At 44.4% G+C, this 23766-nt stretch overlaps 1 protein-coding gene across 1 annotated transcript in view; it reads right to left on the bottom strand.

Moving 5' to 3' along the window:
• Nucleotides 1-23766, bottom strand: part of GPAT2 (glycerol-3-phosphate acyltransferase 2, mitochondrial) — a 101232-nt gene that overhangs the window by 39719 nt on the left and 37747 nt on the right. Inside the window, exons 9-13 of the mRNA XM_088470795.1 lie at nucleotides 16353-16434; nucleotides 15876-16088; nucleotides 15694-15801; nucleotides 9930-10015; nucleotides 50-153 (exon numbers count right to left, since the gene is read on the bottom strand). Of these exons, the coding sequence (XP_088326921.1) occupies nucleotides 50-153; nucleotides 9930-10015; nucleotides 15694-15801; nucleotides 15876-16088; nucleotides 16353-16434 (593 nt within the window). The remainder of the gene's footprint in view (nucleotides 1-49; nucleotides 154-9929; nucleotides 10016-15693; nucleotides 15802-15875; nucleotides 16089-16352; nucleotides 16435-23766) is intronic.

Genomic DNA, 23766 nt, shown 5'->3' with positions numbered 1-23766 from the left:
TTAGTATTTGCAGTTTTATTACAGGTTGTCCAACTATAAATCACTTTACCTCTCAGAGAATGCAGTATGAAGCCATTTACTAAAGTTTCCTCTGGGACAGCAGCTGCGTCTGGACCTCCCCCCACCAGTGCTGCGTCATCATATATCGTTTTCCTAAACAGGAGAAATAACAAAATGAGCTACACATGGTTATTTTATTGGCAATACTTCATAGACCTCACTATCTGAGGCAACCTCTACCCCAACAATCATTCCTAGCTTCTCACTAGCCAGCAGAGCACTAAAGGGCTTGTCGTTTAGCGATGGCTGGATGAACACAGGTTGATGGAGCATGTCCCTGGAGATGCCAGCATCGTTGTATTGGTAAAGATATGTTAATGGTTGTCAGCTCAGGTTCATCAGCTCAGTGCGTTGCTGTCTCTATCCTGTATGGTTTACCTGGACCAGGTGAGTGAACTGGACAAAAAATATGAGATATGGTAAGAACTTACCATTGTTATCTCTATTTCTACGAAGTCCATAGGGTTCCACAGGATACCTTGGGGTATAGGCGATGGCGGCAGACATCTGGCACCTCAGAGTTAAAGTTTTCAGCCTCCCAGGATGCACTGGGGTCCCTCTCCTATACCCCGCCCCCGAGCCAAGGCATCTCAGTTATGTAACAAGCCATAGGCCGTAGAAGGAGAAGAAAGAGAGAGAAGAAAGTCTGGAACACACAAGAATCACATTCTCACCAGAAGGAGATGGAAAAACCGGTGGCCAGCTCAAAGCCCATCTGCAGTACAGGTGCAAAAGCGCGGGAGTCCTGTGGAACCCTATGGACTTCGTAGATTTAGAGATAACAAGGTTAAAGTTCTTACCATATCTCATATTTTCTACTTCAGGGTCCATAGGGTATCCACAAGATACCTTGGGGATGTCCCAAAGCAGTATCCTTTAAGGGTGGGGACGCTCCTGTGCTGAAAGGAGTATCCGCCACCCGAATGAGCATCCTGAGAGGCGAAGGTATCAAATGCATAATACCTTACAAAGGTATGGACAGAAGACCGCGTGGCTGCCTTGCAAAGCTGAACAGCAGAGGCACCATGGCGAGCTGCCCACGCAGGACCCACAGAGAGTAGAATGAGCCTTAACAGAGGATGGTACAGGAAGGCCCTCATGAATGTAAGCCTCATAAAAATCGCCATGCGAATCCATCCTGCCAAAGACTGCTTAGTGGCAGGCCAACCCTTCTTACGGAAACCATAAAGGACACACAAGAAGTCCGACTTCCGAAATGAATTGGTACGGTCAACATAAATCCTTAAAGCACGTACCACATCCAAGGAGGCCTCACCAGCAGAGAGGTCTGGGAAATCAAAGGGCGGTACTATAATTTCCTCATTGATGTGAAAACTAGATACCACCTTGGGTAGGAAACCAGGGCGAGTGCGAAGCACTGCCCTGTCCCTATGAAAAATCAGAAAGGGAGGGCGACATGAGAGAGCCCCCAAGTCTGACACCCTTCTGGCCGAAGCAATGGCCAGAAGAAACACAGTCTTAGCTGTAAGCCATTTTAAATCCACTGAGCCCAGTAGTTCAAATGGCGGTCCTTGGAGAGCCCTCAGGACCACAGCCAAATCCCAAGGAGCCACTGGTGGAACAAAGGGAGGCTGAATGCGAAGCACACCTTGCATAAAGGTGCGGACTTCTGGAAGAGTAGCAATCCTACGCTGAAACTACCCTGATAAGGCAGAAACCTGCACCTTCAGTGAAGCAAGGTGAAGACCGTGATCTAAGCCCGCCTGTAGGAAAGCCAAAACCCTAGATATCCTAAACACCTGAGGATCATAGCCTCTAGGGCGACACCATTCAAAGAAACTATGCCACCCTCTGTGGTAAATTCTTGCAGAAGCAGGCTTCCGAGCTCTGAGCATGGTGTTAACTACAGAGCTGGAAAAACCCCTGGACCTTAAGAGGGCTGTCTCAACAGCCACGCCATCAAAGACAGACGACTTAGGTCCAGGTAATGGCAAGGAACTTGAGACAACAGGTCCGGACGTTGAGGCAACAGCATCGGAATGTCTATGGAGAGACTCCGAAGATCTGAGTACCAGTGACGTCTGGGCCACGCTGGAGCTATCAACAGGAGCGTGCCTCCTTCTTGCTTGAATTTTCGAATTACTCAAGGAAGAAGGGAGAACGGAGGGAATAGGTATGCAAACCTGAAGGTCCACCGGACGAACAGAGCGTCTACCAGAAGAGCCTCCGCGTTTCTTTTTCTTGACCCGTACACAGGCAGCTTGTTGTTGTATCAGGAGGCCATGAGGTCTATCTCTGGAGGGCCCCACTTGTTCACCAGTAGTTGAAACACCTCCTGGTGAAGAGACCAATCCCATGGATGCACGTCTTGATGGCTGAGAAAGTCTGCTTCCCAGTTGAGGACTCCTGGTATGAACACTGCCGAGATCGGAGGGAGATTGTCCTCCACCCAAACCAGAATGCGGGATACCTCTGTCAGTTCCGCCTGACTTCTGGTTCCTCCTTGGCGGTTTATGTAAGCCACCGTGGTGGCGTTGTCGGACTGTACCTGCACGGGTTTTCCGTGAAGAACAGGTCCTGCTTGCTTGAGAGCTTTGACCGAAGTTCCAAGAAGTTTACTGGAAGGCAAGATTCTGCTGGTGTCCACCTGCCCTGGAACAAGTGTAGACCTGTCACAGCTCCCCAGCCTCGAAGACTGGTGTCTGTTGTCAGAAGGACCCAGTTCGCCACCCAAAAGGGGCATCCCCTGTTCAGGTGAGCCATCTGTAGCCACCAGGCCAGAGACAACCGCACCTCCGGAGAAAGCACCATGGTCTGTGTCTTTATCCGATGGGGCAACCCAATCCATCTGGAGAAGATCAACTTCTGCAGAGATCTGGAGTGAAACTGGGCATATTTCACCATGTCGAACATTGACACCATGGAGCCCAGTAACTTCATCTCTGAGTGGAAACCAGGGTGGATTTCTTCCAGTTTATTAACCAGCCGTGATTCTGCAACATAGAGATTGTCAGCTGCAGATGGAGCTGGAGGATCTCTGGAGACCCTGCTAATAACAAAAAGTCGTCCAGATAGGGCAACAAGCGAACCCCCTGCATCCGCAGGTGGGCTGCCATGACTTTGGTAAATACTCAAGGCGCAGTGGCCAGACCAAAGGGCAGTGCCTGGAACTGGAAATTATGGTTTAGCACCGCAAACCTGAGGAATTGTTGGTGTGCTAAGATAATAGGGACAAGCAGGTAGACGTCCTGAATGTCCAACGACACCATGAAATCCCCAGGCTCCATTGCCAATATAATGGAATGCAGAGTCTCCATCCTGAACAGAGGAACCCTCAAGGACTTGTTGAGGGATTTGAGGCTGAGGATGGGCCGGTAAGACCCATTGGGTTTCTGTACCAGAAAGAGATTGGAATAGAATCCGCGCCCCTCTGGGGTAACGGAACAAGCACTATAACTCCAGCCTGGAGCATAGAGTGCAACACTTTCTGGAGTTTCCGGGCCTGTTGTGAAAAACTGTCTGGGAGGCCTTTGTCGGAAGGAGAGGGCATAGCCCCGAGAGACCACTTCTCTTACCCAAGTGTCGGCGGTAGTCAGGTGCCAGCACTGGGCGAACTGAAGAAGTCGGCCTCCCCATTGGGGTCCCCCAAGGGGAGGCTCATCCCGTCAGGCTGAAAGCTTATCGTCTGACTTGGGAGTAGGACGTCTTGTACTCCAAGCCTGCTTCTTTGGCTTGGCAGATTTCCTGATCGCTGATTGTCTTGGAAAAGACTGTATCTTGGATTTACCCTAGGCCCTATAGGGCCGAAGGGACGAAGTACCAGACCCTGATGGGACTGCAGCCGATGGCAAACATGCAAATTTAGCTTATGCTAGCGTGGCCACAATTTTGTCTAGATCAGGACCAAACAGGACCTGTCCATTAAAGGGAAAACATTCCAATCCCTTCTTGGAATCTGCTTTACAAGAGTGCAACCACAGGGAGCGGCGAGTCGCTACTGCTGCCGAGGAGATTCTGGAAGTGAGGAGACCTATATCTAGGGCTGCCTCCTTAATGTACGTGGCTGAGTCTCCGAGATTGCCCACTAACTCCACCTGCTCAGCTGAAGAGTCAGTGTCCAGAGACGCCTCCAAGTTATCTGCCCAGCACTCCATGGCTCTGGCCACCAGCACACGGCCATAGCCGGTCTGGAAGCCCCCCCAGCAAGGGAATAAATGGATTTTAGGCATATTTCCACCTTGCGATCCGTAACATCCTTTAAGGAGGGCATGGGCAATGTTGCCCTCCTCACTAGCCGTGAGACATGAGAATCCACCTGTGGAGGGGTTTCCCATTTGGAAAAATAATTATCCGCAAATGGGTATGCAAAGACCAAGTGTTTTTGAGGCTGGAACCGCTTACCCGGATTTTTCCAAGCCTCCTCTAAATGATCCACTAACTGACCAGATAGAGGAAATACAGTGGCATATCCCTTAATATCCTTAAAGAAGGCATATTTGGATTTGGCCACGGGAGGGTCCTCATCCTCAATAACCAAGGCCGCACGGACTGCCCGTATAAGGCCAGGTATATAGACTTTAGACCTAGACTCAGCCTCCTTAGCATGAAGGGGCACTTGGTCTGAAAAGTCAATAATCTCACCGTCATCAGAAGGCCGCAATGGTAACTTCCCTTGTAAAACGTCCATCAGGTGCTGTACTGTATTGGACAGTGAATTCACCCACACAGGCTCCTGTGAGAACTGAGGGGGCGAAACCGGGAGACACTGAGGTACCATCAACTGCCTAGGGAACCCCTGCATGGGTGATGAGACTACCGCCTGCTGCGATAACCCCATCTGGAGAAATGTAGGGGGCGTCGCCATCTGGACCACAAGGGTTGTAAGTGCCTCAGCAAAACAAGCCCAGGGCAGTTCCTGCACAGACGCAGTGACAGAAATCAGGCGTTATATGAGATAACATGCCCTACATAATCAGGCCGCTGTGGACAGGCACTGTGCAGCGGGGGAGGCGCCGGCTGTGAGACAGGGATGGCGCGCTCCCCTGGCATGCCATTAACCCCTGGGACTATGCAGCATTTCCACACTGCTGCAGCCCGCTGTCCCTGGTGGTCTAGTGGAAATCGCAGGATCAGTACCTGGCTCCACGCGCAGCCTGTCCCCAGGGAGCCCCCTGCCTGAGGACCAAATGACTGTGGATCAGCGGGTACCCTCCGCAGGACCCCGACCCATATTCCTGGGTCAGCGCTAGCTGTGACCCCAGACACCCACCAGCATCCCCGGATCAGTACCGGCGTTCTGGTCCGGCGGGGTGAAGGAGCGACAGCATAGACGTCTGGCTGACTATCTATGCTGTGCAGCTCATCTTGTGTAGCAAAGCTGCCTTAAAATAACTTCAGGGGCTTTTAACAGCCCCCCTCTGAAAATGGTGATCCGACTCAGAGCCAGGCACCTACGAAACTGAGATGCCTTGGCTCGGGGGCGGGATATAGGAGAGGGACCCCAGTGCATCCTGGGAGGCTAAAAACTTTAACTCTGAGGTGTCCGATGTCTGCCGCCATCGCCTATACCCCAAGGTATCCTGTGGATACCCTATGGACCCTGAAATAGAAAAAAACAGTTTAAGTACTGCTAGAATGAACTGCTCACGTCCATATCTGGCTCCTTTAATTAAAGGTCTGTGAATCCACACAGCCCCGTACAGACCGTGTATAAATGCTGTGCTGACAGCATCCAAATTATTATAATTATTATCCCATATTGCTCCATTCTCCACTAAAAGCTCAGCAATTTTACCCAGTAATAGCAGCCAACAAATTAAGCACCTTAAAAAAAAGAAACACTATATAATAAAGCCAAGCTTTACTTAGCCCTGACATAGTGTGCACCATATTACAGTGCAGGTTTAACCTGTCCCTAAAGCAGTATAGCTTCCAGTCTAAATAATTTACAGCTCACACATATATACATTAACCAGTTTGCTTTTGTACTGCAGGAGGGAGCCAGAGCTCCCGTAGTATACCCGCACTACACTGGGATAACATGCAAAAGCCACAGCTAGTGGTGCCCTGGTTGGAGAAGAGACCATTGCCGTGGTGCACTAGTGCTTAGAACTATGCCTCATGATTGTAGAGTAGCAGCACTGAAAGGCTTGGAGATTGCAGGGAAACAGCTATGTAATACTTTCCTCTCCATTTCATCCATGGCAGATTGTGCAAATGTACAATCCTTATTGGGGATGTATATGTTCCTGTAAAAGGATTGGATGAATGGTTTTCCTGCTGACATCTGAAATACTATGGCCCTCATTCAGAGGCGCTCGCAAAATGCGAGGGGTCGCTCTGAATGTGGGTGGCCGCTTGTCTTTTGAAGTGCGGCCTCCTGGTCGCTAATAAAGCTGTGGGTTATCACCCACAGCTTTAGCGACCGACCAGGTTGATGGTTGCGATGGTCAAGACCACCGGGGCTTGCGACGAGACCCTTGAGGTTGGGCTTGGCAACCGCAAGCCCCAGGGAGCTTGCTCTGATTGAGCAGGAAGCTCCCCACTGACATCACTGCTGATGTCAGTGCGGCCGCCCACAAAACGGCATGCGTTCCTTAAGAAACACCTCCGTTTGTGAAACCACCCCCCCTCCCCGCCTACTAAACGGGGCAAGCTGTCGATCAACATCGACAGCTGCCCCGTTGGTAGCGAGCCCCAGAGCGAGAGAATTTCTCTCTCGCTCCGGGGCTTGCGCACGCACAGTGAGGCCGCTGCGCATGCGCAGGGCCTAAACATCGACCCACTTGCGAGCGCTCAGCGCTTGCGAGCGGGTCTGAATGAGGTCCTATGTCCTTTTATCCTACCAACATGAATAGTTTTATTGCTTCATGAGTAGACACAGACCTGCTTGTACACACATACACACACTTTCTTCCTCACCATAATAGGAGTGCTGAACACTGTTTTCTATAGTCAGCAACATGATTTTTGTAGGTAAAAAAAAAAAAAAAAAAAAGTAACATGCCGATTCATTCCACACACAGACGTCAAGAGCTGTGAATGACAGATCCTCTCACTAACACTGTGCTGGCAATTCTACATCACCGCTAAGGAGCATCAAGGACACTCTACAGATTCTCTCTCTCTGGTCTCCATTCATGTAGGCAGACTGAAATGATCACTTCAAGTTGCACTACAGTAAGTGGCCTGAATCTGTCCTATTCTGTGAGAGCTGATGTACGCAGGCAGTGGCAAACGCAGGATTTCTAGAAGGGGGTTTCCAAATGCCTGATTTTAGAGTGTGTGTGGTCAGTCCATAAGTAGGGTAGAATTAGCACTTAACCAGCTTTAATATGAACCATGCAAAGTATATTGTGTGTCATAATTCCAGTATATACAGGATCAGCGATCACCGTAAGCCATTAAATGCGGCAGTATGGCCATCCTGCCTGAGCTGAATGTTTTTATTTTAGATGTGGGCACCATTACAGAGCATGGGAGCAAGTCCGGGAGTCTGGGGGAGCAGTACCTAGCACTGCCCTGGACATATATGTACATATTGGGCTCTATAGCAGCACATCTCTAACAGTGAATGTTTTCCAGATCTCCTAGTTGGTGCACAGGTGTATTTATTACTGGCTGACATATGTTAAAAGATCCACTGGTGGTGCTAATTATTTCATTTGTGATACTGAGAAGAACATGCAGCACTAGTAAAATTCTATTATATTACTATTTCTATTGTTGTCATGGTATGGGCTGGGGAGGGGGGTTTCCAGGCAGATGGAAACCCCCCCCCTGCGTTTGCCTATATCAGCTCTCACAGAAAAGGACAGATTCAGGCCACTTACATATGGGAACTTCCTATCTGCCTATGGCAGCTGCTACAGATCTGCACAGTATAAAGGTAGTATAAACAAGTCTCGCAAATGGGATCACTCACGCCAAAATATACATACTAACTCAGGACATAGCATAAACAAAACGATGCATGCTGTATGCATAATATATACCGCATTCAATATTAACGTTCATGTGCATTGTTGCCCTATTCGCCCCAGGGATTAATGATCTCTATTGTGCCATTTATGTTGCAATATACAATAGGTACATGAAAAGTGCATATACAGTATATGTACAATGTGTACATGAAACATCATTCATGAAAAAAGAGAGAGGAATTCTCAGCTTGGCAGAAAGTGGGCCATCCACATGTACTAAAATGTAAAATAATGAAGGTGGGCATAAATTCTGTAATCTTCCTCCAAAATGCGGGAATGATACAAACTCCCCAAATCAAGTGTGGCTATATTGCCCGTTTACAGGTGAGGCAGTGCAGGTTTGTTTTTGACACAATGCCTATTTATTATGCCTGGGAAAGGTGATTGCGTGTTACATTACTATGCCACCACAAAGACCAGAAAAAATGAATGTGCCATCATCTATTCCCAATACTAGTACTAGGGCGCGATGCACTAAGCATCCGCGATGGGGTACATCCCGCCTCTCTTCGGGTACATACCGCGGTTGATTGCCGCAGTACAGTATGTACCTAGACATGCGATTTACATTGCAAAGGACAGCTCTCCAGATACAGCTGTCCTTTGCAATGCCCCTGGACAGAGGGTTAATCACCTAGAAGTCCCTCTGGTATCCTTCTGCATGCGAGGGATCCCTCGCAGTGATGTAATAAAGCTGAAAATGCAGTAAAACCCTGGAAACAGGGGTTTTAAAGCATTTTCCATATGAACTAAGGGCCTGATTCAGAGCGATGTTTGCCCAACTGCGCATGCGTACGGATCGTTATACGCATGTGCGAACCAGTCAGTGCGGTCGAAATTCATGTGCTCGCAAAATAGCGAATGCCGGATAATTTGAGTGACAGAAAGAGGCGTATGTGGGTGGTAACAGGGGAAGGTGCTTGAAAACGGGGAGTGGAGATCCAATCGCAGGCGTGCTTAAAGGTCAAAACGGGCGTTTTATGGGTGTGCATAATTAAAACAGCAGCGTCATTGACCACGTCACTGGGTTATTTTATAGTCAGAACTGCTCGCAAAATTGTGGTAGCAAAAACCAACCACAAGAATAGCGAGCAGTTCATACCCTGGTCGATGTCCTCGATTAATCTAATAAATAGCGGACATGACGTAGGATGCGAGCGGCCAGGGGGCGTAGTTTCCCAAAAAAACGACCGCAAGTTTTGTTCGCTCGTTCAGACCTAGAGGCGTGAACAGACCGCAAAGAGCGAACGGTTCATTTGAATAGCCACCCCTTTTTTTTTAACGAACGACCGCAAATCGCGACCGGCTCTGAATCAGGCCCTAAGCTTTGTCGTGATGGGTGGGATTACCGAATAGAAGACTATGGGCTTCTTACCAGTTACCAGGATGCTTACCCTGAGTGGGATCCGGTCGGATGTTAACCCCGGAAGTCCCTCTGTCTGGGGCATCACAAAGGACAGCTCGGGAGAGCTGTCTTTTACAAGGGTAAATCGCATTTCTAGGTACATACCACGGTAATCAACCGTGGATGCAATGCTTAGAACTTCCCGGCCCGGTAAGAAGCCCATAGGCTTCTATTGGGTAACCTGATGGTAACATTACCACCCCGGTATGAAGCAATGCATCCGGGAATTAGTACATATGGAACATGCGGTAAAACCCCCGTTTCTGGGGTTTTAGCGCATTTTCAGCTTTAGTACACATCCCGGCCCTAGACTTTACAGATCAATTCCTAGACTGAGATCAGTTTACACATATTATAGTTAAACTTAATACTGAATGTACGCCTTTGTCCTCAGATTACTTAGGCATTTAGTAATCGGAGCCCAATTATAATCATTTACTAAGCCCCAGTTACACTGAATTCAACCGTATTATAGCAAATTCTAATTATGTGCTTTGTTTTTGTAATTTAACTTTCACTACCTTGCACCCAGAATATAGGGCTGTAGGGTCTCACGTAGGCAAGGGGCAGGTTCCATGTACCTCCATGTGTAGCTATTTATGTATTCCTGAAAAAGAAAAAAAATATACGTATAGATTTATGTTGCTGAATGATTTATGGTTGAGGATAAAAGTGTACTTTATTTTTTCTTTAACCATGAGTTACTATAGAGTACTAACATCTAATACACTCATGCATTTTGGCAGGCTGGTCATATTGTGAAGCCTTCGGTGGAAAAATCGTGCAGCTCCATCTCTCAGGTTCTTTAGGTTATCCTGAATCCTAAATTAGTGCTACAAGCTGATCATAGCTCTCCAAAAGAGTGTTCCTCTTGATTGAGCATCATAAAAAGTAGTATAGCTAAATAGAGCACACCATCAGCATGGGACGGCTCTCAGGTAATGAGAATACTCCATACTGACCATATTGGTCATACAGGGTAAGTGGGGATAGTATATTAAGAGATGGCAAAAGTTGAAGAAGACTTAAGTAAAGGCAACCAGCATATAATATAGCCCAAATAATACAAATGTAAACTAGGCCAACAATATCTGGTACACAAAACAGATAGCTTTAAATGTCCTCCAGTATCTAGAATATCCCACCCCCCCACTGTCCAATAATTAGTATTGCCCTTCAATGTACACACCACCCACACTGTCCACTATTTATCACTGACCTTTAATGTAAACAGACCCCGGACTGACTAATATACAGTAACATAAAAATAGAATCAAGCGCTTGTATACAGTACTCATTGTCCAGTATATAAAACAGTGTCACCCTCTCACATGGTCAGTATCTGGTATTCAGTACAGCTGTTTAGTGTATACTACGCTTGTTTACATTACAGAGTATAAAATACATCTGCTAATAACCCATTATACAACATACTAATCCCAAATTGAATAGGCACACCTAAAAAATAGAATAAAACTTGTCCTAGAAGAGTACAAAGATATCCATATTCAGCTACAATGTTACTAATGTGCATACAATACACATCCATTCAAAAATATATACATACAATGTGTGATTACATACCAATAGTAAAATGATAATATATATCTCTGGGTCCTCTCCCAGATGCCATGTATCCTTACATCCAATCAAATTCAATGATAATGAAAATAAAGAATAAAATGGGATGTAGTCTGGAACCCGACGGTATAAATGCCGACCACCGGCTTCCAGACTGCTTATCCCGACTAGGGACAAATGACAGGCGTCTAAATGTAGACGCCTGTAATTTGCCTGACGTCTGGAGGCCGGCGCCCGGCATCCTGATCGAGCGGATGCCGGGCGCGGCAGCAGACACCCGCTTGGTGTTTTAGGTTTAGGGCTCCCGGGGGGGGGGGGACTTAGGGTTAGGCACCCAACATACCGTAACATAGTATGTATATAAATAAACAGTCCACTCTTGGTGAAATCACACAAAAAGCAGGAGCGAATCCCGGGAATTCCTCAGTAATTAGACCAGACCGCCAACTCACCACTTGGATAAGATGCTTACGGGAAATATGCATGAATGGGAACATCGGAAACTCACTAAGTGGGTGATGTATCAAACCTTAGTGAGAGATAAGGTGCCCATACACGGTGCGATGCACCGTGTAGGGCGACTGCCGATCCGTCGGCTGACGAATCATGCTTTCACCACCTGCAATCGTGCGGTCCTCACAGACCGCACGATATGCCGGCTTCCCCCTCCTTCATCTGAATGGGATCATACATCGCATCCCAGATCAGATGGTTTTTCAGGAAGATCTGGAGATGCGATGTACGACCCCGCAGGAGAACGCAGCACAATATCAGATACGATATCGTGCCCATACACGGCACGATACAGCACCTATATCGTGCCCATCCGCCGGATCGGCACATATATCGTGCCGTGTATGGGTGCCTATAAAGTGGAGAACTTGCTCAAAGCATTCAATCAGCTTCTGTCATCTCATAGACAGTGCTAGATAAAGGACAGAAGCCGATTGGCTGCTTTGGGCAACTTCTCCACTTTATCTCTCTCTAAGGGGGAAATTTAAAAAGAACCGTGTTGGTGTGCGGCCCCTAATAGCAGCTCTTCGCCAAAATGTTTTCCACAGTAAATCACAAATTTACTAAGAAGCATGTTTGGCTGACTATTGGCATTCAATGGTGATACTCACCATGTTTTGGCATGTGCGAGTTCACTTGTATTGACCCATAATCGCACATTTATTTATTAACAGTTTCTTATATAGCGCAGCATATTCCGTTGCGCTTTACAATTGGAAACATTGATAGAACAAAACAGGGTAATAACAGACAGACATAGAGGTAAGAGGGCCCTGCTTGCAAGCTTGCAATACATGAATTAAAAAATCCCTGCAGCGTGTTTAGCACAAGCATTTACAGATCGGAGAGATCCGTGCATGCTTCTAAGTGCAAAAAATGCATTAAAGGGTCAATTTAAAAAAAAAAAAAATAGTTTAAGCCGGCCCTGGTTAAAAAAAAAAAAAAAAAAAAATACGGGTGAAAAATGTGTAGGTGTCTCCCGTATTAAATGAACCAGCACCGGGCTCTTGGATCCGGCCCTGTTTAAAAAAATACTGAGAAAAAAATTAGCGTAGAGGCACCAGCACCTGGCTCCAACTAGCGAAGGGTGGAGGTAATGCCACAGCCAGGGGACACAATTGACGGGTTCTCCGGCCAAAGCATTCACCCCCCAACTAGTCAGCCCAGGTCGGGGAAACCAGGGGAAGTGGGAACCCCCCCAATATAGGAGTACCCCCTGTCCAGGGTACCCCAGACTGGGGCTGAAGCCTGGGGCTATCCCCCCACGCCCCTGGGCGGTAGGTGCAGGATTGATAGGTGTAATGAATAGATTTAACCTAATATTGTCTTTCACATTAGGACTAGAGGTTCCATCAAACCTGCCGGTACTTGGAGAACCACAAGTACCAGCATGCAGGGCATTAACGGCCCCGGTAAAATAAATATTAAAATCACAACAGTACAAACACACCAAATGTTTTATTATTTTATTACACAAGCACTCACTCACACCACATAGTTCTTGTCCCTGGCGCCGGTCGGTACCCTTGCCCAGTAGATATCCCAGACGAAGATCTGACCCCTTCTCCAGGAGGCATCCTTGGGTAAGAAAATAACAAACCGCAACCCAACCAGCCGTGCATAGTAGCGCTATACAGTATGTCATTATGCTTTATTTTACCCCTCCCCCGCCCAGACAGATATGGCTCCCCCCTCCACTCCCACCTCCTACACATGCAGAGTGCAGCGAAATCTGTGTCAGCGAGAACTGATGATCAGTCCTCCCTGCTGCAGCACTTGCAGAGATCAGCCAAATAGTGCTGGGGGAGGGGTACTAAATAGCCTCCTCACACTGTGATCCTCGGTGCGTGTGCTCCAGAACGCCGTTCCGGGGCGCGATTCCAGCAGTGATGTCGGCTGTTGTTCCATCCCTTCTATAGAGATAGTTCAGTATTACCACATCCGTCACTGGTTTCAGAGTGTAGCTTGTTCCACTGGGTCCTTGTGTGTGCTCCCTGGGGTGATTTAATGTCTCAATCTACCTCTGGTGAAATTAGGGGTAATATTTCCTTTTGGTATAATTTTCTATAAGGGTTAAGTCGTCCGCTCAGTCTCGCTGGATGCCTGACTTGGTCACTCCATTTCTGATGCTCAATCGGAGGGGATTCATGTAACCTCCTATCGTATGTCTCCATGTCTGAGCCATTCAGAAATGCATATCAGATTGTTAAATAGACTATAACTTGCTCCTGAGAGATTACACACCATTTGTTGGTGAAATTGCGGAGAAGTTGGCCGACTTTTCCATTTTTTTGGGCATGTCCTCTTCTTCGTAATTTTTAGGATGAGGTTTTCTCACTGATTCATAAAGTGCTGGGTCTCACTTTCACCCCTTCCCCATCTCTGGCACTTCCACATCTTTATCCTGCGCTAGAGCAACCCCATCAGAGGTATGTGTTAGGTCATATCTGCATAGGGGCGCGAGCCGCTTTAGCACAGGGTTGGAAACAGCCCCTTCCGTTCCCCTGCTTAAAGTATTGCATATGGTCCACCTTCACTTTACAATGGAAACAGCTTTTGTGCCATACTCCTCCTCAGCATCCTCTCTGCTTATGAAGTGAATGACATGAATACGTGACTCAATTTATATTTAAACCGTCTGTCAGACCCATTGTCATTTAGTTTAAACAAGGCCGATTCTTCTTGAATTGTCATTTTTACTGTATGATTATGGTTTGTCTGTGTTACTACTCCTTCATTTTACTACTCGTTGTATTGCGCTGTGCAGATTGGACTTTTCTTGTATCCCTTCCCCAAGTTTCCTCTTCTGAACCCTTTTCTCTGTAAAACTAAATACTACTGATGATAAAGATACAAAAAGCTATTTTTTTTTGGGGGGGGGGGGTTTGCAACGTCACATTGTTACTGCCCTGACGGCCTAGACCCTATGAACGATGGTAGTTGGGCAACAAGTAAACAAGACGAAAAGAGTCAAAAACTGTAAAAAAAAAAAAAATTAAAAAAAGAAGGTATTGTTGCATCAAACTGCGGCAGTTAAAAGAGGGTTCAGTTCTACAATCAAAATTTTCTAGCAGGACAAATTGTTGCCATGGGGACCAAGATACAGGCCTAGTATGAATAAAATACACTTACATTAAAATATAAAAGTGAAACACTTACTCAAAGCTAGTTTGAAAACATGATAATTGGAGGTTAAGAGCAAGAATATCATTAACATATTGTGATTACAGAATTACAGACAGGATCCAATCATTGTTCATTCCACTTGGGTCCATTCCTTCCAATAACCACACATTGATTTTTCAAGGTTTAGATATTTTCTGTATTTTGGTTTGTCTTTTGAAGTTGTGGAGTGTTCTTTACTATTTGTGTATGTCATACGGGAATTTTGATTTGTTTTCTGGTATAATGTGATGTTTTGGTTATTTTGACTGATACTTGCCTGTATCCCCCCCCCCATGTTTTTTCTTTCCATTCTCTTTTTTCTGTACCCCTTCTTTTTTATTTAAAAAAAATAAAAAAAAAAGAACAAAAATTCAATAAAAATTATTGTTTAAAAAAATTAAATTAAAAAATGTCAATTGTATCCAATTCTGTTTGATGCTCATTGCCCACTGTGTCACTAAGTATGTACGTAATAGCAGCACATACAAATATGTATATCATATAGTGGAAACATATATGGAGTACAGACCTGGAGCTCCCAATCAGTGCCTGTTGGACTTCTGGGGTGCGACTAGAATTATCACAAAGGTATATATGGCTGCTATACAGTATGGGTAACCTATTTAATGAACATACAGTATCTTTTTGTTATAATATAGGCAGAAAATAAAAGATCACAAAAACGAGTTGCTGTTCCTGTGTTGCCATTCCGCAGTGGCACACAGGGTGGTCTAGTACACAGGTCTTGCTTTTCATGCTGTAAAGCTTCTCTCGTATAGAAGATAGTCCTAACGCTGCAGTGGAAGCCAGTGTCCAGGTGAAAGCAGGATGGTAACGTTCAGACAAAAGGGCTGCAGAACAGCTGCCACCAAATCCAAATGCATAATCATCAACTTAATCTACTGGCAGATCACTCGCCTATATGTTCACTTGATTCTCAGAAATAATTTGTAATTCAGCATCACACAGATGCACAAGATAATGCATACATTGAATAATATATAAAGAAGGGTGAAATGACCGTACCTGTAAGGAAAAAGGCTGAGCGAAATCCACACGTGCACAGCCCAGATTGCGGGACCAGGGACAGAGAGCCGACATGAGGAAGTACCACACTCCTAAAAACGAAGTTGGCTACGGGAATAAGTCAGAGGTTAGGGGGGGAGGGGTATAGGGGCTGCACATACAATACATTAGTACAAATGTACCTCTCTTCCTGCGCGGGTACATTCTGGGATAGTGTCATAGGAAATCCCAACTGGAACAATAAGAATGTCTGACACCACTCTGGACTGCATAGCTTCCATTATCTGCCGAACCCACTCACAGCCAATGGGCGACCAGGTGTGGCAGCATGGGGAAGACGAGGACTCCAGAAACACCAGCAACGACTGTCCGTCGGCCAGCAGTGTCCTGGTATACTGTCAGAGAGAAGGTCCAGGGGAACTGTAGTGTCAGTTGGAGAGCTGGACATGAGAGCAAGACAGTGGGAGAGAGATGGGAGAACAGGACAAAGAGGCAGCTGAAGGCGATAAGAAATGTTACCAGGGAACAGAACAGAAACACAAATAATGACTGGATCATGAAAAGACTTCACACAGAGATGTACAGAGTGAAAGATTCATGCTACAGCACGAGACAGAAGGACAAGTTGGCAAGCACTGTACTCTCCATCTCTCTCTCACCGCAGAAAGGACTGGTCCGCTGAGACACTTGGACCAAACATCTTGCGGAAGAAAGACGGCTCCCAACTTCTGCAGGAAATACCTAAGATCACAATGTCACAGAGTTAGTAGAGCTGAAAGCAACCTAGTGATAAAAACTATAGACTACTGATATTCTGAAGGTGCTCAAATATATAACTGGCTACTGATCCACCCAAATTTAATGAAAAAAATAATAATAATAAAAAAAAATTAAATATATATATATATATATATATATATTTATTTATTTTTTTTTTATTCCTTGTGGAATTGAAATCAATTGATTTTTGATGTCAGCATGGTAATCTCTCATATGAATATTGGTGCCTTTGGGAAGAAATCACACTAGCAGAATCCATTTCTAGAATGGGTGCTTAGGTAGCGATCGATAAATATATCTCTGAGACTCAATATATTAAAAATATTTAAAACTTTATTGGAGAGATAAGCGTCAAATAGGAGTTATATAATGACCTGCTACCAGGGGCTTACATATCTAGATATGTTCACCGTCAGTATCTTGCCTGATCACTTTTGTAGCAAAACGCGTCAGCACAACTAATCTATTGTGGGATCGCATCCTAAATGTATTCGTTTAAAAAGTAACTGCATCGCCCCAGTATCCATAATCCTGAAATTGGGACGCACAACTAGGGGTCCGGGTTTTTGGCGTTTCCCGGCCCATCTCTATAACTCTGATACTTTTAAGAACTTTTTACTCACCCAATGGATGAATTTTCAAGACGATAACTTAAATGCCTGGGAGAATCCAACAATCTTCTGGGGGGCATCTAAGGCAGTGTTATGGGGCCACATCATAGAATATATTTTGGGGCAGAGCAGGGAAGCAAAGACAACTTATAATGCCCTTTATAATTCAATGACATCTGCACTAAAAGATTATATTAATAATCCCAGTGCTACATTAAGTGATGGATATAAACATGCTAAACAAGCACTAGACAGTTATCTCCTGTCTCAGGCAAAAAAACACATTCTATTTTCTAAAGAAATTTTTTTTAGATGGGGAAATAAGGCTGGTAAATTGTTGGCCCTAATATCTAAACCAGGACAAAAAAGAACATATATAACCCCTCCACAAATTTGATTGTAAATTGTAATGAAGAAATAGTTACACTATTTGAAAACTATTATTCAGCCTTATATAAAGATCAACCATTTGATCCTGATGCACATTGTCAAATGCTGCTGGAGGCTACATTGCCTAAGCTGACTCTGGACCAAAAAGAGATGCTTACTAAAGACAGGTCAACAGATGAAATTCTATTCGTTATTTCAAATTTACACTTGGGCAAATCCCCCGGTCCGGATGGCCTATCCAACGAATATTTGAAACTATTAAAACAACAAGTAGCGCCAGCCTTGGTCGAACTGTTTAATGATCTACTTACCCGACACACTTGGTTCCCACATTTTACAGACACAAATACTATATTACTCCCCAAACAGCAAAAGATCCTACCTCTATGGACTCATACAGACCAATTAGTCTATTAAATACAGACAAAACTTTTTGCTAAGATTATGGCAAATCGCCTACAATTGATTCTTCCCGATTTATTAACTCCCCACCAGCTGGGATTTGTGAAAGGCCGGCATTCCGTTCGAGGAATAAGAGCAGCCATAGCAGCAATTACAGAATCGTCAAAAGTACACACCAACAAAAGTATACTATTGAGTCTTGACACATTGAAAGCATTTGACTCAGTTTTGTGGCCACACCTTTTTAATATACTCAAAGAAAGAGAATTTGGTCCTGTATTTATGGATATGGTAAGATACCTGTACACTTCACCATCCACAACATTAATAATAAATGCACATTGCAGTTGCTCTATAGAGCTGTATAGAGGAACCAGACAGGGCTGCCCCCTTTCCCCTCTTTTATTCAATTTGGCGATAGACCCTTTATTTCGCATATTGGAAAAGTGTGTAGAATTTAGGGGAATTTATGTTGGATCCAGGGAAATCAAAATGACAGCATTTGCTGATGATGTATTATTATATTTGGCTGATCCATCTATTTCTTTAAATCCTATTTTCCAAATATTATATAAATTTGAAAAACTGTCAGGATTCGCAGTAAATGCGAAAAATCAGTGGCACTCTACTTAGGCTCAGGACCCATACAACCGCTGACAATGGGAAACACCCGTCTACATCAAACTAAAGATCATTTTAAATATTTAGGGGGTATGTTTACCCCGAAGTATTAATAATCTTTACTCTTTAAATTATACACAAATTATAAAAAAGATCTCAGAGGAGCTGGAAGGTTGGAAAAATATCCCCCTATCATATTTGGGTAGAGTGCACTTAATTAAAATGGTATCCTTTCCAAGACTCCTTTATTTCCTTCAAGCTCTCCCTTTATTCTTAACCGTCAAAGATTTACAAGATATTAATAAGATGTTCAGACGATTTATTTGGAATGGTAAAAGGCCAAAAATCAGTTTACTTAGATTACAACAAACCAGAAATAACGGGGGAATGGGATTCCCAGACATAAAACAATATAACTGGGCAGCTATGTGCAGATATTTGTCTGTTTGGCTCCACGATTGCAATATTTATGCAAATACCTCATTAGAAAGAGAATTCTTACCTAACAAAAGTCTAACTGCTTTCTTACATCTCCAAGACCGAAAAATACCTCCAGACTTAAGAAATAACCCATTGCTATGGAACACCAGCAAGCTTTGGCATACGATTAGACATAAAGCCAAGTTAAACTCTTACAACACGCTATTTCTTCCACTGTTACATAACCTAAACTTTCAAGAAGGCCACGCTACATATCCATTCACATTAGGGAAAGTTGGAGGGATTAATAACATAGGCTGCTTGGTCAATAGAAACACAAAACAACTATTATCGTTCTCAGATGCAGTGGATAGATATCTGACCATAGCAAATAGCCCATAGCTTTTCTTTTCCCATAGCCTTTCTTCAAACAAAGCACTATATTAACTCAGTGGTCAGTAATTTTACAGATAATGATTGGGAAAATTCGGTAGATACACTTTTTATGCACTCTCCTGTTACTGGGAAAGCTATTTCCCACTACTATACTGCCTTAACGGATAATATGGAGCATTCTGTTTCAACTACAGGTATGGTTAAAAGGCTCTCTCATTTCCCTTCATTAACTATCAATGACTTACTGAGGGCACTTGAAACTTCCTGTAAACGGTTTCCATCAGCCATGTATGTGGAGATGTTTTTAAATATTTCCTATCAAGCGTATCTGTCCCCAAAGAGAAGCTTTAAAATGGGCCGTTCACATTCTTGCTGTCGATGTGGAGAGGAGAACGCAAATTTATTTCACTGCTTTTGGCTTTGCCCATTGGTCAGAATATTCTGGCTTCAAATAAAACAGTATGCAGAAACCAATTTAATAAACAAATTTACCACTTACAGCAGAATGGGCTGTATTGGGCATTCTGCCACCAAATATTAATATAAGTAAGGGAGGGAAAAGACTACTAATGGCTATAAGTGCGGCAGGCCGCAAAACTATTTTACAAGAATGGATATCAACACTTACTCCATCCTTATTATTTAGATCTACAATATTTCACCTATTTCGAATGGAATGGGTAGAGGTTATTTTGAAGAAAGAATACAAAACGGAGAGATTTTTCGATATGTGGGAAAGCTACATATCTACGCTGTCCATAGATATGAGACGTCAAATACAACAAAGTCTCCATACTACTTCATGGTACTTACTGTGAATGGTCGACAATGACCCACCTATCATTCTAGATGCGGATCCTGACTAGACAGGCCGGTTGAGACTAATGAGAGAGTTTTTTTAATTTTTATTTCATTTAATTTGTTATATATTATTTATATAAATGATAATATATCTGTTGAATATATTTACAAAAGATACACTGTCACAATGAATCTTATAATGTCATCTTAATATATAGAGATGTATATTTGTATCATTTTATTGTTTAGATTATTGTATTTGTATTGTACTTTCTGTATATGGAAGATCTATTATACATGACGCTTCAATAAAAAAAAAAAGTAACCGCAGAAAGGCTTTGGGAGATACCGCAACATATAAGAATACGTGAATATTTCTCCTTATAAGTAATGCTCCTTCATTAATATCCAGATAATATCATATTGAGCAGGAGATCAAGACAGGAATAGAAATATGGGGTCTGATTCAGTGTTGTACGCAACTGCGGGCAATTCAAAGTAGTGCGCATCTCAACTTGTAGCAATGGGTCATTCGTATTTAGAAGCTTAATGGTCTGAGGGCATATCCTGGGTGTGTAGGTGGAATTGCAGGGATTAAGCGGAGCTGAGCCTATGCAAGTTGCATCCACGTTTGGAAGGAGATCTGCATACAGGTGAGGATCCATATTTATTTGCATGCAAGCAGTGGGGATGACTTGCATGCAACTCTGAGTGAGCCCCATGGTGTCGATATTAGCCTCAGGTAGAGTATATGTCTCTGCACTGACTAGTAAAAACCTCTAACTGGGAAACTCCGTATTATCCACTGAACGGATTAGTAGCATCTTTCTACATAAACACAGACAAATGAGCAGAGCACCCATTTAGGAGCGAGCGAACGGATTGTGTATTAAACATATACGTTAGCCCTTTAAATTACATTTGTTACATCTTGAAAACTCAGTACATACTGAAAAATTATTCATGTGGGAACAAGAACATAGATAAAATATCATGACATTTCCTTCAGCGAATACTGTGCAGGCTGCATGGATAATCATCAGCCAATACTTATGTGATTGTAATCAGTGTACACTGTATAGAGAATCATTGATGTATGTATGGCAACCACTGTCTCAGAGTTAAACCTAAGTTAATATAAACCAAGGTTATATCGTAAAAATGGGTTTAAGAGAGAGAATTTTACCAGTCAAACACAGCGATAAACGTCACTAAATAAGACAGAACACAGTGGTGCAACTATAAACAAACAATATAAAGATAAAAGGAATATATGACAATACTACAGACAATTTATGAATGTGATTACGGACAGGCAGTTAAACAATTTGGCAGCTGACACGTCTTCTGTGGACATGAAGACTGACATATAATATATCCCCTTATAGGGGCCCATTTATTAATGATCGCATTTTGTAATGCGATCAGGGCATCCAGTACCGCCCATGATCGCATTACAAAATGCGATCATATCGGCTGAATGTATGTACCGGCACATGCAGGGAGACTGGCTCCGAAAGGAGCCCGTCCCTGCGATGTGGCCGGAGTGCATGCGGGGCTGCTGCGCATGCGCAGTCCCGCGGACTGCACATTAGCAGCGCCCATTGCCAGCGGAGGGATCTGGGGCCAATATTGGGAATGCTTCACATTCCCGATATTGATACATTTGGCAGCATCGCATCCCCCATAGAAACCTATAGGGGAGGCGGCTGCCGGCTGCAATGGAGGGATCGCAGCAGGTAACGGACTGTGGCCAGCGACGGTCCCCGTGCCTCCGGTCCCATGGAGCCCAGGGCACAAGCCCTGCTCGACCCCCCCTAGTTATGCCACTGGGGATAGGCATACTGCATTCAGTAGCACTGCATCAGTATGGAGTGCAGGCACATTCGAACAATGGAGAGAGCAAACAACCAGCGTGACCTGCGTGCGTCCTGCATACACTATCCGACTCAGGATCACCACCCCCTGTCTGGATACACCAAGAGAACATCTGTACTAAAAAGGCCAAATTTGACAATGAAATTGTTCACTGTACGAGTACCATTACGGTCAATAAGCCAATTAAAAGAACACTGCAAAGGACTTTCTGGTGCCCAAAATTACTAACAAAGTACAATAAGACAGTACAATGTCAAACATCTTAACTCTTGTTATGGAACAGGGATGTTTAAATATACATTAGGGAATCGAAAAGAACAGTAAAGTGTATTCCTAGTATAAAGATAATACATTTTTTAATTGAACTAGTAAAAACCATCTTACAGGACGGTTACCAGGCCTGCATAATACATATATAGTGGTTTGTAAAACAATTTACATAACTTGTTAGAGCACAGACCCCATGAAACTAGGATGGCTGTAAAGCCACTAATCTCATGTAAACAGGAAAGTAAATGACAAGCAGTTCACTATTCCCATGATACTTTTTAACCATTTACACTCACTTCTCTCTAATATTCCAGCTGGAAGTATTTGTTTATATACTCTGTAAAGTTTGCCTATTCTTTAGCTTGGAGATGACAGCAAGAGCTTATAAACTTCATATGCAAAACATTAGGACCAGAGGCCCTGTGTGTCTGTGGATTACCAAACAGATGCAACAGAGCCCGCTTCTGCTAGTCAGGCCTGGCCAACCTGTGGCTCTCCAGCTGTTGTGAAACTACAAGTCCCAGCATACCCTCAAACCAAACTGCTGGTAAAGCATGCTGGGATTTGTAGTTCCACAACAGCTGGTGAGCCACAGGTTGGGCAGGCCTATGCTAGAGCCTTTATCTGACCTGCCGCTAGTAGGGATTCTCTTTCCTTTGTCCTCTCTCAGAGGACCCTACCCTCCTCTGGTCCAGGAACAGTGACTGCCAGGCCTCTCCCCAGTTGCAGCCAATTAGCCAGTATGATCTCAGAGTCCGCTTCAGTCTGAGCAGTTCTCATCCTTCCTGGATCAGATGTTGGACTCTGCTTCCACAACTTCCAACAGTCCTTTAATCCTGGGAGGGTTCTCTGTCTAATTTTTGCATTATGGTCCTGGAGCAATACTTCTCCACTTTGGCTTCAGCCGGGACATCATCATGTCGATGTCCTTCTGATCACAGATCCACCAACTGCTAGAAAACCTCTGGATAGAGGTACCATTCCACGGGGTATAGGTCTTGCCTGCAGAGTATGGGGGGGTATCTAATTAGCCCCAATATTTTTTTGGGGTGGTGAAAAACAGGGATTTTTCACAGATTTTTTTTCTTCATATCCTATTATTTTGGAACGAAAAACAATGCGCAGAAGGGGCTCCTGGGTCATAGACCTGGAAATTCCTCTGTCGCAAATGGGCCTGTCTTACCGAGAGAGAGCGGTCCTTTCCGGTGTCCGTCATGTATACCAGCGTTACCAACGTCAGCATGCATGCGAACAGTGGCGGGATCGCATCCAGCCCCAGGATCTGTGATGTGTTTTTGCCATTGCAGGGTTGAAAAAAACGTAACTTTTTGTGTATTATTAAAAACCCACGATAAGTGCCGGCGTACAGTAGCAGCGCTACTTTAGCCCTGCTAATTGGATACCCCCATGCTTCCCATTTGTCGAAAACTGGGATATGAACATTGCTGCAATAGCTGTTATAATCCGTACACCGACTTAATGAGCCATCCGGTTTCCCTCATGG

Source organism: Taudactylus pleione, unplaced genomic scaffold, assembly GCF_031769625.1.
Source record: "Taudactylus pleione unplaced genomic scaffold, aTauple2 ptg000105l, whole genome shotgun sequence".
Lineage (NCBI taxonomy): Eukaryota > Metazoa > Chordata > Amphibia > Anura > Myobatrachidae > Taudactylus > Taudactylus pleione.
The sequence above is the reverse complement of the archived record's forward strand: the minus strand, read 5'-3'. Positions and strand labels throughout refer to the sequence as shown.